Source organism: Teleopsis dalmanni, chromosome X (assembly GCF_002237135.1).
Source record: "Teleopsis dalmanni isolate 2A chromosome X, ASM223713v2, whole genome shotgun sequence".
NCBI classification, from domain to species: Eukaryota; Metazoa; Arthropoda; class Insecta; order Diptera; family Diopsidae; genus Teleopsis; species Teleopsis dalmanni.
Window position 1 is genome coordinate 83499009 of NC_051848.1, and position 15294 is coordinate 83514302.

At 30.5% G+C, this 15294-nt stretch overlaps 2 protein-coding genes across 2 annotated transcripts; both read right to left on the reverse strand.

Moving 5' to 3' along the window:
- Window positions 1-3262: 3262 nt before the first annotated feature.
- LOC119690032 (nuclear cap-binding protein subunit 2-like) lies at window positions 3263-4038 on the reverse strand. The gene is made up of 3 exons (XM_038105015.1): window positions 3833-4038; window positions 3549-3766; window positions 3263-3476 (listed from the first exon to the last, which is right to left on the reverse strand). The coding sequence occupies exons 1-3, from the start codon at window positions 3998-4000 to the stop codon at window positions 3278-3280; spliced, it is 585 nt and encodes a 194-aa protein (XP_037960943.1). The 5' UTR covers window positions 4001-4038; the 3' UTR covers window positions 3263-3277.
- Window positions 4039-8689: 4651 nt separating this feature from the next.
- On the reverse strand, window positions 8690-9523 carry LOC119689631 (nuclear cap-binding protein subunit 2-like). Its single transcript, XM_038104501.1, has 3 exons — window positions 9328-9523; window positions 9044-9261; window positions 8690-8971 (listed from the first exon to the last, which is right to left on the reverse strand). The coding sequence occupies exons 1-3, from the start codon at window positions 9493-9495 to the stop codon at window positions 8773-8775; spliced, it is 585 nt and encodes a 194-aa protein (XP_037960429.1). The 5' UTR covers window positions 9496-9523; the 3' UTR covers window positions 8690-8772.
- Window positions 9524-15294: the final 5771 nt, after the last annotated feature.

Here is a 15294-nt window from a genome sequence, read left to right on the forward strand (position 1 = left end):
TATGGCGCTATTATAAAATCTGTACTTTGAGTTTTTTAAGAATATTTTAACGTAATATATCAGAATATGTTAGCAATTTAATAAATAATTTTTAATATTTTAATAAAACAGTTTTAAAATTTCAATAAATTGTATGTAATATTTCAAGAAAACACATTAAATATTTTAATAAAATTTGCTTAGTTTTTAAAAATTATATATTTAAAATGCTAATAACATATAAATATTATCTTAAGATAAAGAATTTATTTTTATGTATTATTTATACTTTTAGTATTTGATTGAATCAGTTTCTTAAGGTTTATATAAGCTTCACTTATATTTGGTTACTTCAACACATACCCAAGATCTCAGTAAGTCTCGCCTCTATTAGGATAGGCTTTTATTAGTATCCACTACCTGGGTATATTTTCAAAATTATTAGACTATTGCATTTTAATTTTATTATTTGAAAAATAATAATAATAATTTATTAAATTTTGAATTTATTTCTCGATCTGGTTTTTTAATAGTGTTTGTTATATATTTTATATTCGGGTATAGGTTACTTTTTGTTAAAATTATAATTAAACGTTTGTTTTTTCATATATTCCATATTTCGACTCTTCTTGAGAGTCATCATAAGGATCAGGTTCTAACATAATATGTAATATAGGCAACGGAATTAATAACGTTTAAATATAGATTTTAGTAATATTAATTTATGTTAGATTCTGATTCTGATGATAATTCTTAAGGAGAGTCGAAAGGTGATTATTAGCAGAATATAAAATATATAACAAACATTATTATTAATTTATTATTTCGCCAGATTTTTTATTTGTTTTTTCAAATTTCTTGGTTGCTAAATCTTTCTATTTTTACAACTATAAGATAGAATAAAAAATGAACATTTAAGAGACTAAAAATATTAGAAAGAAAACAAGATAATTTCCAACCAAAATTAAAAATTCAAAAAACTCCCAATATTTTAAAAATGGTTAAATCCAATAGTTGAAACCATACTTCAATATTTAGTCCACTAAACATTCTCTGATGCTTGCTACGGCTACGGGTATTACGTACCGTACTATAAATGTCAAAATTTCTGCATGTCTGTAGTTCAGTTCTGACATCAAACATATGATAAACAAGAGAAATAGGAAGTACACAGAGTGGAAAAGGCATACAAATGTTTTTAACTGGATGCGGTTTCAAGCAGCCCGTAATTTGGCTCGGACGGCTAATCGGAGCCATCTTGCCAAATATAGGTTCATTAAATCTAAACTTGTTACTTCAGTACCTATTAAATCACTTTTGTTCAACTCTAAGGGTTGTGAATAGATCAAGAAATGTATGGAGTATTGATCCTAATATTTTAAATGATTCCATTGTTTCATTGTTCCATTCAGTGAGTTGACATATGTCCTCAAATTTTCACGCAGTACCATTGAAAATCCTTTTTGCACGGTGGATATTAGAATGATTAGAATGCTATTATCGTCAGTTAGTTGTTTGTAGAAATGTATATCTATAACCAGATTAACATTTGCATTTTTAGACCTTGATCTTCCGCAATGCTGTGGATAGAGTGAGAGATATGTCCCAATTGTCTGATGACATTACCGGAACAAGTAACCTAGAGATATGTATTGACCATTGTGATACCTTACAGAATCAAAAGCAAATGCTGTTATTGGTGAAGGCTAAATGAGTTTATACAATTTAAAAAAGTGCTCCTACCTTCACTGAATTTGGAGTATCGATAAGATACTCCAAGAAGAGAAGATAAAAAAGATGAGAAGATAAAACTTCTCATACTAAGTTCTTCATAGTTAGTTAATATATTAATGCTGATTCAATACATTTCCGATAATTAAGTTGTCTTCCATTTAGAGAACGATAATATAAATTCAGCTTGTTGCAAGGTTTATTTTACAATTTCGGTCTTTAAACACAATCGGTAGATACACAATCGTTAGTTTTATACAATGAACTGAATGACACACATTTTGTTTTCAAAATAATAATTTTGATATCATAGCTCTGACTTGGTATGCCTGGTACACAGAACAACTCTCAAATCAATTTTCTAAAAATATTTTTATCGAGTTCATACTAAATTGTTACAATCAAATTATTGTATAATGTTAGTTTATTATATTAAAAACGGGAAAAGTTATTTGTTGGAATCTTTGACTTGTGTAAATAACTTTATGATATTTAAACGGTTTATGGTAACCCATAGTACCACTACAGTTTCCAAGTGTCGCTGTACCGCACCAAATTCACGTTCTTCAAGATATTGACAGGATAAGTCTACAGAAAAGTTCATGATGTCTTACCCGAAATCGTACCGGCGTTGAGAATCCCTATTTGATACCCGGATCATATTGTTAAATAGAAGGTAACAGAGAATCTTTTGTTTTCTTACATTAATCTTATAATATTTGTAACCCTTCAAACGTACAATTCAAATTAAAAATTGTTGAATTTGGACACAGAATTGTTTTTAATTTGTGTATTAATACACATTATATTCTAATTTCCTTTTCATTAAAATAAACAATTTTAATTTCCGATATATATTAAATTGGTAAAATGTTGAAAATCTTTATATTTGGTTTATTGAAATTATCAATATCAATGGAAGGCAAAAAGAAATTTATTTCGTAATAAACTGGATTTTTTGCTTGTCCCAACATTAATTTCTATTATTCATAATAGTTTTTCTAGAAAGTTGTTGTTGATTTTATTAGTTCGTAAATATTATAACACACATGTATTCTATATATACAATAAATTATACTTATACTTATATACTGTAACAATGTATACAGAGAGTTATGAACTAGTGAGTTGAATATGACAATTACGACTAATACATGTATATGTGCTGCGCAATGGAGTAAAGACAAGAGGCAAATCCTCTATATATGTTTTAATAGTGTTTAATAGTAACTATAGTCAAGAAGTTTCTCAAATATACTTCATGATTTACCAATAAATCCTGATACATAATATCAACAGTCGTTACCAAAAAAATTTTCTTACGGATCTTAAATCCGTAAAAAAATAAAAAGCCAGTGAAAAATGTGTTTTATTTTAATCAAGTTTAATTATTGGTAATGCACAACACATATTTGTTAAGCTTTAGCTATATAACAGCTGTAAGACCATTCAGTTAATTAAATCGATTTTATTTTAGCTCTTAGTTTATAAGTGAGTTTTGCATTTTATTTGTGAAAAAGATTTTGTCTTAGACATACTTAAGTACTTTACAATACATTTTTAATTTTTAATGATTAAATATGTCTGGGACAGGTGTTTGAGACATCAACTTTCCAAAACCCCCACGATCAGCATCATAATCAGTGCGGAATTCATCGCGCACTTGACCACCAGTCCTACCTCTACCATATTGACGACCTTCAACAAATCCAGCGTCCCAATCAATTCTAATGATTCTCTCATCCAGGCTGGTATTGTTCAAATATCTTAAAAAGAAAATAAATAACAATAAATTATTGTGCTTAACTTAAACGTTTATATTGTGAAAGTTAAGTTACCTGAGAGCATCTTCAGCTTCTGAACGCAAGTAATACTCAATGAAACAAAAACCACAGGGAGTTCTCTTAAATTTATCTAATCCCATGATTAAATTCTTTATGTCTCCACAACGCGAAAATAATTCATATATTTGACCCTCTGTTGTGTAGAAAGACAAGTTTCCAACATATAAGGTTTTGGATTCTCGAAGTGCGCGTTCTTGTTCCGCCCGTGATCCCTTTACAAACAAATTATAATGTTATAATGCAATTTATAACGACTTTCCAATAAAAACTCAACATACCATAAACTGTTGATCACGATATTTACTGAAACACTCTGAACTTTTAGGCATATTTATGCTTAGGCTTATGTTTTCTTGTATGAGATAAAACCACGTCAACTTCGTCAACTTCGTCAACTTCACACATTTAATGCAACGCAAAAAATGAGTTGTCAAAATTGAATGCATTCACAATAAAATTGTGTTATTTCTTTTCAACACGTGTTATTTTGTTTGTGTGACTATTTCTATTTCATTTTTAAAAGAATACGAGTACAGCCACAATCTTATGGTATGTCAATTCATCAATTTTTGCTTAACCCATTAAGTACCAGGCAAATTCAAACTTGGAATTTTATGGTGAAATTTTCAGAATGGTCTTATTTTACGTTCAAAATATTCCCTGCAAAATTTAATTTTTTTTTTTAAAAGTAGTTTTCCGGAAAAGTGCCGTGTGGTCAACGATACGCTGGGACCCATAGCACATTTTTCTCTCTTCGATTGTACAAACATGTTTATATGTGTTTTGTTCGCAAATATTGTATTTAGTTACTTTTATGGTGAAGTAAGTACCATGGTAAGTTGTATAAATGACGTATAAGTATAAAATTTTATGTTTTATGCTTTTTAAATATTTATTAATCAAAAAATATATTTGAATTATTACATATGTATTATATTATGTAAAAAGAAATAAGTTTACTTGCGTCATTGTCTACGATCAATGTAATATTGTTTATTTTTACAGAAAATGTTAAAGCAATTTTCTACATAACCATTTAAATGGCATTTTTCATATATAAAACCTGTGGCTTTGGTAAATTTCACGGAAGATAAACATCTTCTACAGCACTGTGACTTTCCTTTTTCAAATCATCGTAAGCGGTAGCTTTTGTAATGAACATTGAGTTCTTTAATGGAAGACGAAGGTTTCTGGCAATCAAGTTCTTGAAGTCTAACTGAGGCATCGGTTTTGTGTTGGTAGAAGCAGCGACAAAGCAATTTAGTTTCCAAGCGCTTACTACAGCGCTATCTAAGCACTGTCCCCATAATGGCCACCACCTCTTTTTGCTTCTATTCCCGATACGATAGTTAGCAACTCCATTGTCATATATATCAGCGCCTCCCATGTGTCGGTTGTAGCTGTTGATAACTTGAGGCTGCGGAACACTAACCTTTATTTTTCTCTCTGCTATAGCGTTGCACATTTACTATGGGTTCAGTGGAATCATACAGTATGCTGCAATGGATACTCACAATGACTCAATAATTCCTTTACAACAAATGCACCAATTCCCAATTGTTTCTTGTATTTGTCAGTTGCACTGGATTATGGTAGAAACTGGAAGATATATTCACTATTCACTATTCACAGAAAGGGTTCACAGTTTATAACCGAAACGTATTGGTTTTATAAGTTCCATTGTGAATAGTTGCGACTCAGGCATTTCTATAAGACCACCATAATCTTGTGCATTTGATTCGTATACAACTTCAGTAGTACCAAAATACGGAATTAAAAAAGGAGAACAAAATTTTAAAGTCACATGAAATGTTTGTTGATATTTTATGATCGTCAATCGATGATAAATTCATTGTCCGATTCACCAGCAACATTATCAGGTGGCAAACATTATTATTCAATAGGTAGCGGTGTGTCACTTGGCACTAATAAGTCATCTTAAAGAACGTCATTTGTCAATAATATGCATTAGTTCCTGATTTCTTAGATATCTTAGGCACGACATTATAATTTTATTTATAGTAAAAAAATGACGACAGAACATTTAGCATAAACAAATGTAAGCCCTATATAAAACAATCAAATTCGGACTAACTCAACCAGCAATTAAATATCAAAATAGACTTATTATTATACTATTATGCATAGTAAAAAAACATAAGTTTGAGTAAATCAGAAGAGTGTGATATTTATTAGAGAGATTAGTCTCATTTTATTTCATTATCTAACGACTTAAATTTATATTGCATTGTTTCATCATTATATTGTTATGGGACCCAGCGAGTAGTTCACCACACGCCTTTTTTTGCCGGCGTTTGGAGGCAAGTAACTGTAACTAAGGCGCCGGCAAAAATTACGAATTGTATTTGGACTTATATGTGAACACATATTATAACAAATATATTAATTTCTATTTCTGTTTATTTTAATTTTCATTTAATTAAAAAAAGCATTTTTATGGACGCTTTTTATTTCGGACCATGTAAACTCATGAACGGATGAAAACTGTTCGAAATATGTATTTTTATATTATTAATATAACAAACTAAGTAACAAAAACAAAAAACATTGAATTAATTACTTTTATATATTTTTAAATAATTTTCAAAGTTAGCCGTGTGGTGTGCCTCACGGAGGTACGAAATGGGTTAATAGGAAAGTCATTTAAAGTTGACTAAAATTTACGTGAAAGTTAAATTAAAATTTTATTTAAGGTATTTTCTATATACTATAATGATGAAAAAATTGTTAACGTAAATACTGTAGATTTAGATTTTCACAAATGTGTGCTGAAGAGCGAGATCAAAACCAGCAAAATCATTTTGACAACAATCAGATACGTTATACGTTGCAATCAAAGCTTCAAAATTTGTCATCAAGAACATATACCAAATGAAAATGAATACTCATCCCAAAATGTTGAATAAAGCGCTAATGGTTTAGTTTTAACCACAGTGTGTAAAAAATAAATGAAAATGCTTACTAATTATATAAAAGTGAATTATTAACTTCATAAATATTTCTTATCATAAGCCTTTCTAGGTAAAAAAGCTCAAGAAATTTCCAAAAAGTTTCACGAAACAAGTTGTGCTAAATTCCAAATATAAGTCTTGAAAGACTCATGAATTTGTAAAAGATTTTGTTAGAAAGGGATAGGGGAGGGCAGCCTTATAAGCCAAAGTATGAGCGTGTTTCAATTTTACTTATATCTCAATATAAGCATTGATCAAATTTCTGTTTGCAAAGTCTGATGTGAAATATATTGACTTTGCCATTGAATCCGGGGTCACAACAGGAGATATTCATTGATATCCTAATAAAATATCTGACGTAAGCTCAACAGATCTATGTAGGCTTGCAGTGTTCAACTCTTTTCTTTTTTCTTTACTTCTTTTAAGGAATTACTTTTTTCCTTTTATGTGAATAAAATATTTAGATTTAATTAATTATTTTTGATAAGGTGTATGAAGTGAATTTGCTGAGTTCTAGTTTTCTGTTAAAAAATTTTCAACATTGTTAAATAAATTAGTAACACAAAAAATATTTTATTTGTTTAAAAGCGATAAAGATGTGTGAAAATTTTAATCCTAATATCCTAATATTAGTTCTTAATTGATATTGAGGCAGTAAAACAGGCATCGAAATAGAAATCCTCTGACAACAGCTCTTGTAAATATTAAATTTTAAACTAAAATCCAATTTCAGTGATAAAGAGAGAAAAAGATAAATGAAATTCAGAAGGATTGAGATAAGAAGGATTAGAACAGCTCCCGTAGAAAAGTATACGAGAGGAGTGGGTGTGTTGCTAAAGTCGACGTACTGAAAGAATATCAGTATCACTCAGTATCACTAATTATAAATTTATTATTTATGTTAAAATTAGTGGATTTTTCCAACATTTTATAATATATTCTGCTATTCGGAGTGGAGACGAATCCAACAAATCAAAGATAATTAAAATCGCTACCATATCTCGAAGTAGCTAAATTTATGGTACCTACCTTTTCCAGAATATTTAAAATAAAAATAATCTCGTAAATTATCAAATTGTCAGGAAAACGCTTGTATAGCTTATCATTCTGATGGACTATACGCAGTTGTTCCTTGATCGAATACTTTGTTGTATTTTAAAGATAATGGATTGAGCTTTAAACAATTAAGATAATTTAAGTTTGAGTACAAATATTAACCGTTAAATTTCGGAAAAAATTTTTTCCACATGTATCCCCAGAATTTTCATTTTTATATTTTATATAAATTAAGTTTTAAATTTTACTAAGAAATAAAAATTTGCAGAATTTCTCAATCTTTTAAAATTTTATGTGTTCTTCATATAACACATCAAGCACATACGTACTACACTTCCATTCAATGAATTTTCAAAGAATATACTACAAATATTCTTAGATACTTTTTAGATACTTTTTGATTTTGATTAGTAGTAAAATTTCACGTAAAACTTCAAGACGAAAAAAATTTCAAGACATTCAAGATATTGTCTTTGGAAGTACTTTTAAAAAATTAATTTATCCTTCACATCACACCAAACACACACAAATGATTTTTCAGTAAAAAAAAAGAAAAGAGAAATATCTCACACAAGTTTTTCTTTTTTAATTTTGATTCAGATCAACCAATAAATTCTACTTAAAAAATAAATATTTCCATTCTGGCACTGCTTTTAGAAATAATTAAAAAAAATAATTTATCAGGCTGGTCGTCCAACTGGTCACCCATACGCACCATAATACCATTAAATCAATTTTACACAAAAAATGACAGAATAACGTTTATTTTTAATTTCAAAATTAAATAAATATTAAATTCAAAATGAAATTTTGATTGGGTCAAAATCCGTCCAATTTGTGAAAGAATGACCCATATTAACGCAATGGGAACGCAATGGTAATGGCGTACAGACAAAAGACAATGTTTTCATTTACTTTTTATATAACTAATATATACATATTTTATATTATATAACTATAATGAAGTTATCTACATTATCAATACATATATTGTTAAGCTTTAGCTATGTAAAGAAGTTTGCTGTAAAAACAAACTTGACTTATTTTTAAATTTAAATTAAAAATCAATTGATTAAATTGATTTGAGCGAAAATCAATAGCTCTTAGTTTATAAGTGAGTTTTGCATTTTATTTGTGAAAAAGATTTTGCCTTAGACAAACTTAAGTACTTTACAATACATTTTTAATTCTTAATGATTAAATATGTCTGGGACAGGTGTTTGAGACATCAACTTTCCAAAACCCCCACGATCAGCATCATAATCAGTGCGGAATTCATCGCGCACTTGACCACCAGTCCTACCTCTACCATATTGACGACCTTCAACAAATCCAGCGTCCCAATCAATTCTAATGATTCTCTCATCCAGGCTGGTATTGTTCAAATATCTTAAAAAGTAAATAAATAACAATAAATTATTGTGGTTAACTTAAGCGTTTATATTGTGAAAGTTAAGTTACCTCAGAGCATCTTCAGCTTCTGAACGCAAGTAATACTCAATGAAACAAAAACCACAGGGAGTTTTCTTAAATTTATCTAATCCCATGATTAAATTCTTTATGTCTCCACAACGCGAAAATAATTCATATATTTGACCCTCTGTTGTGTAGAAAGACAAGTTTCCAACATATAAGGTTTTGGATTCTCGAAGTGCGCGTTCTTGTTCCGCCCGTGATCCCTTTACAAACAAATTATAATGTTATAATGCAATTTATAACGACTTTCCAATAAAAACTCAACATACCATAAACTGTTGATCACGATATTTACTGAAACACTCTGAACTTTTAGACATATTTATGCTTAGGATTATGTTTTCTTGTATGAGATAAAACCACGTCAACTTCGTCAACTTCGTCAACTTCACACATTTAATGCAACGCAAAAAATGAGTTGTCAAAATTGAATGCATTCACAATAAAATTGTGTTATTTCTTTTCAACACGTGTTATTTTGTTTGTGTGACTATTTCTATTTCATTTTTAAAAGAATACAAGTACAGCCACAATCTTATGTCGATTCATCAATTTTTGCATAATGGGAAAGTCAGCCTTTGCGTAGTGTTGCCAGCTAAAAATTATAAAATGAAACACAGAGAACAGTCGTTTAACTAAGGGCCATGTTATGCAGAGTGTCTCGGGCACGGCAAATTACGCTCTTTCGGGCTATGCCGAAAATGTATGTTATGCAGAGTGTCACATCAGTATTGCCAATTTTGTATTTTTACTACTTCTTGGTTGTGCCTTAATTTAAAAGGAAATTTAGATAGGCTCACTTTCAATTTGCCACCAAAAATAACTCGCATGAAAAAACTCATAGAGGCTGTAATAATGTTAATTTATTATTATATTATCTTATAATAATTGTTAACAGTACTTACGCGTTTCTTTAAAATCGGAAAGTGTAATAATTATCTTATTAGCGATTTATAAAAAAAATGCAGTGTTGCTTACTGCCATTTTTTCTCCAAAACGTACTAGAATTGTAGTAGTTTGCTCCTAAAAGGCGCAAATTTTGAAATTTATTACTAAACAACACTGTTTTGCCTTAGTGCCGGGGTACAAATACGCCGGCTCTCATGCCGGAGTTTGAACGGCCATATTGTTTTTTCTCTCATTCTCAAATTTAAAATTTGCATTGAAAACAACAACAATTGTACTCATGCCGTGCCCGAGACACTCTGCATAACATGGCCCTAATTATTGTATTTTGCGCATAATAATCTTAGTAAAGGGATATTTAAATTACCTATTAAATGAATATATATTAATACTTGTTGAAGTAAATAACAAATATAAAACGCAATTTTGCTCGAGTAGTCCAACGTCATTTTTAATCCTATTTCTGCAAATCTTCGGGAATATCTTATTTTTTTGATGAATGGAATATGCCTTGGGGGTGCGTTTATTTAAAATACCAATTTTTGTTTTTTGTATTTTTTCTGCTTACTATTTTATCTGATACTTTTTTCTGTGCACCATTACCGGTTACACAGCAGTATAAACACAATAACTAATTCGTATAATCAGCGTTTTTTAACGTTTACAAGTTTAAAGCTCCATATGTCGAGGATCAAGCCATATCGACAAGTAGCGTTGTAGAAAAAATTGCTCTGTGTGACTGGTTTTAAAAAAAGCAATAGTAAATACATACACACTATGTTGTATTATAACTCTACAGATGTTAATTGAAAATGCTGTTATGGTCATATTACATAGACTATATAATATAGACTATATATTATAATATTTACACCAACATGAACGTGAGATGAACTTGACGACTGCATGAAGTGACAGTTCAGCTTACACTACCATGAACAGTCAAGAAGTGTGAAATTTATTTTGTTTTGTGTAAACGTATGAATCACTTCTGTGTAGTAGTGCAAAAATCATGAAACCCATAAAACATGACATTGTATATGTATGCGTGTCAAGCTAAAAAAAAGCAGCAAATTTCGTTGCTTGAAATTCATGAACTAACATCACACTCTAACATCACTTCCCCGTCTCATCTATCGGAAATTGGTTTTCAAGTTCATGTTCATGTTACGTTCATGAAAGTGTAAATAGGCCCAATCAGTGTCATGTCAAATTTAAAATTCTTGACGTTTTAATTATTATTCAATATATTGAGAAAAAGAAAAGTAGAGTAATTTAAGTTTGGTCACGGTGACGTGACTTTATGTCCCACTTCTCGTTGGCCACAACAGCATTAATCTGTGAAAATGTATTTACATTTTTGTATTGATATCTAAACATCCTCGTACAAAAATTAATACCTTTTTAATTCAGGCACAAAAAATTTGGCAAAAAAGTACTGAAAATAGAAACTTGACAATTGTGATGCATCCCTGTAAAACATGCGTATTGATTCATGAGAGACTTGTGTAATTTTTAAAGATTAATTTTGGAGCATTAATTTTTGATGCTTGCTGCACTGGTTGAATTGTGCAGATTAAAAATTTTTATGCATGAACTCTGGTTAGTTAAGTGTGTATTTGAATAAAAGCAATAGAAACATTTTGATAACTTACTTAACATTTATTTTGGTATTCTCAAGAAATTACATGTAAATTTTTTAATTTCGTTTTTTACTTTAAATAGTAAGTATAAAGAAATGTATTGGTTTCATTAGCTTTTCTAAAACGCACAAAAGCGTGAGTAAAATTTTAAACCACTGCATGCCCCTCAACTGTGCGAAAACTGTTATAAGAATTAATTTTAATCCTCAATTTTAATTTAGTGTTTCATAGGCCTTTGATCATGACCAAAAAGAATGTAAAATTGCCATTACCATTAGGCACATGACTGGCCCTTAAATTACTTTAGCTACTGCAGATAATTGCTATATTCTCGCATGTTGAAATTATTAACTATAAGTACTAAAGGAAGAGGAAAGTATTTTATTTTGTAATTATTTAAATGACAACAATCAGTGTAAATAAGTTTTCTAAATTCTTGATTTTTATTATCAACAACAACAAAATGACTGACATTTGCTGTTAATATGTAACACACATAAAACACACACACACACACAAGCATAACAAATCTCAACAAACAAACAAACAAATCTCAAGCGACAAACAATACGCACGCACTCACAACGCAACGGAAGTGAATATAAAAAACTTCCCATACTCATGCATGCTCACCCATATACATACACTTCCATACGTTAGCGAAGTCCCCATGAGCTCATGTGCATGTTTTGTTTGGAAAATTTTCCCCATTCAAATTCAGAGCATATTTTCATGCATATTCGCACATTGCATATATTGTCAACACGACAAATAATCAAGTTTAATATCACAACAAAAATGTCAGAAGAAAAAAAATATTAGAAGAACAAAAAGAATAAGAAAAGGAAGAACAAAGACAAAAATTTGAAATGAGGTACAAGTGCTCATATGCATAAATGTGTGTTTGTATTTGCATAAAATTACAAGCAGCAATTTTCTTGCTGCACACCGTGTACAGTGTACAGTGTACCATGTACCGTGTACAGTGTACCGACCAACGCTTATACGCCTTCAGACGCTTATATGAAATATGCAAGCGCACACAATATTTTGCATAAGACATTCTAAGGCACCAACGTTTCTCACTCACAAAACACACTCGAATACACAAGCACACACATGCACACACATATATGCACGGCAAAAGGCGCTTCAAGCAATAGAGCACAAAGTGTGAGTGACGTTGAAATTGAGATACTTGTCTTTTAATTGTTAACAGTTAAGAGGTTATAGAGGTCGACACTTGACACAAGATGTTGGCAAATCATCGCAGTAAAAAAATGACAGAAAAAAGTAAACAAAAATGATGTTTGTCTGGTAACAAGAAAACACAAAGATTACGTTGAAGAAAGCGAATTACCTTCACATTGAGTCAAAAATATTTTCACTGTTGAGTTGTTGGGAAAAATGCTGTTGTTGATTATAAGAAAAAAATCTTCAAGGCATTTTACATATGAGCTCATCTGTGCCCCAGTCTTCATTCCTTCTTGCCTTCTTATCTTTGTATCTGTGGCCTGTGATTGAAGTGTTACAAACGACTCGACTGAAGTACGTTTAAGCATAAGTTGTTTTTGTTAAAGCAGATATCAGCGCAAATATAGGCAATTTGGTCTTGCAAAGTAATCCGAGGAGTGTTGTACTACAGCAGTAGATGTGAAAAGTTTTTAATGGTTCTTATTGATTTTGGAAAGTAAATACATCTATGGAATTTTGATTTGAAAAACAAACTCTCTTTTTTAAATAGAAATATACAAAAATTTTTGTTTTTTGTGTTGTGGGAGATGAAAATCATAGACGGCCACAGTATGAGACATTAAACTACTAAAACCACCTGTTAGAAATGAATGGAAAAGCTTTTGACATTACAGTGGAAGGGAGTATGGGAAGCATCATTTCAGTAATCAGAGAAAAGAATTGAGATCATAAAGAATAGTACCCAGAAGAGCAGCTTTATCTAAGGCAGAAGAAATGGAGGGTAGCGCGAGCAATATCATTCCAGTAATTAGGGTATAGACTCGACAACCGGACACTTTTTACAGAGAAATCAAGGTTTATCTAAGTTTGAAAGTAAGGGCTTTCCATAGAGAGAAAAGGGGTAAAAATTGTTGTTATACTAGTACGTGTAAAAAATTTTTTTCCAGCACTCAAATCTCAAAATACTATAGTGACAATAAATAAAAATTGTGCGCGGTATAAGAGGAAGTGGAAATGAAAGTTTTTGGTTTGTCCGCAGATATGAACTACTTGTATCTGACACAAGTCTAAACTATTAAAGTAAGCGATAGTGAAAATTGAACAAACTAAATTATTGGTTGTGAAATGAACACATTTTTTATATTATTAATGACTATTCTAAAAAATGGGATAAATGCCAATAAACTTAGTAATAAATGAAAGACTCGTTTTTTTTTTTTAAACCCTGATTATTTATTGAATCTTTCTAAAATGGAAATTGACAATAATTTTGCAAATCTTAACAAACTAAAATGCATGCTATTGAGCTAGAGAATTCATATTTATCAAGGATTTTCTTTTAAGACGTGTTGGTGCAGTTGCAGAAGATAAGTATCGAACATGAGGATTTGGATGCGACTTGAGTCTCTCTCGAAATTTAGGTATGTATTAACGAATAACTTCTTCAACATTTGGTAAATTAAGATCTTTGTGTACGTTCTTTTTTTTTGACGTACCACGGGGCGCACGTAGCTTGTCGGAGAATTTTATTTTGTACTCTCTGGATTTTTTCCATATTTGTATTGCTCGCTGAACACCACTGTTCAATACCATAAGTCCAAATCGGCTTTAGTATTGATATATAAATTAACAATTTGTTATCGAGACTGAGTTTAGAGTTGCAATTTAGAAGCCAGTACAATTCTCTATATTTAAGATTCAATTGACATCTTTTGGATTCAATATGACTATTCCACTTGAGCCTTCTATCTAGATGAATTCCCAGATATTTTACAGAATGTGATTGGGCGATATCCACATTATTAATTTTAACTGCAGGACATGTTTCTCTCCTTAGAGTAAAAGTTACTTGAACACATTTGGTTTCATTCACCTTGATTCTCCATTTTGCAAGCCACTCTTCAATCAAACCAAGATGCGTGGATAAATTTTGTGACGCTATAGTGCGGTCACGGTCGGAACTTACTATGGCAGTGTCGTCGCGACGGCGAACGTCGTCAGCAAATTGTTTGGGTATTGTGGAATATAAGCTGTATAGATTAAGTATAGAAGCGGTCCAAGGTCGCTACCCTGAGGAACTCTAGCGTTGATATCGTACTCGAAGTAAAAAGATTTGTGTCTGACCCTATATTTTCGATGAGTCACGTAGGATTTTAGAAGTTTATGAAAGTTTTTTGGAAGCGAGAGCGTTATTTTAATTAAAAGTCCTTCAAGCAACACTTTATCAAATGCCTGCTCTGCATCAAGAAAAACTGCTGTACAATATTGTTTTGTATGTAAAGCTAAGTGTATTTCGTTAGCTATTCTAAGGACCTGTTCAATTGTTCCATGCTCTTTGCGAAAACTAATTTGATGGTCCGGAATTAAGTTTTCTATCGGAGAGGAAATCAGTATTTTTTTAATTAGGAGTTTTTCAAAAATTTTTGATATTTGTGGCAATAGACTTATTGGTCGATATGATGTACCAACTGATCTTTCCAGGCTTAGGGATTA

What these genes read in the sequence shown, in the direction of transcription:
- LOC119689631 (XM_038104501.1), bottom strand. Translation starts at nt 9,495, where the DNA reads ATGCATTCAATTTTGACAACTCATTTTTTGCGTTGCATTAAATGTGTG. An exon ending in ATCGTGATCAACAGTTTATG is followed by an intron (nt 9,262 to 9,327) that starts GTATGTTGAGTT and finishes TTGTTTGTAAAG; the next exon opens with GGATCACGGGCGGAACAAGA. An exon ending in GAAGCTGAAGATGCTCTGAG is followed by an intron (nt 8,972 to 9,043) that starts GTAACTTAACTT and finishes TTACTTTTTAAG; the next exon opens with ATATTTGAACAATACCAGCC.
- LOC119690032 (XM_038105015.1), bottom strand. Translation starts at nt 4,000, where the DNA reads ATGCATTCAATTTTGACAACTCATTTTTTGCGTTGCATTAAATGTGTG. An exon ending in ATCGTGATCAACAGTTTATG is followed by an intron (nt 3,767 to 3,832) that starts GTATGTTGAGTT and finishes TTGTTTGTAAAG; the next exon opens with GGATCACGGGCGGAACAAGA. An exon ending in GAAGCTGAAGATGCTCTCAG is followed by an intron (nt 3,477 to 3,548) that starts GTAACTTAACTT and finishes TTTCTTTTTAAG; the next exon opens with ATATTTGAACAATACCAGCC.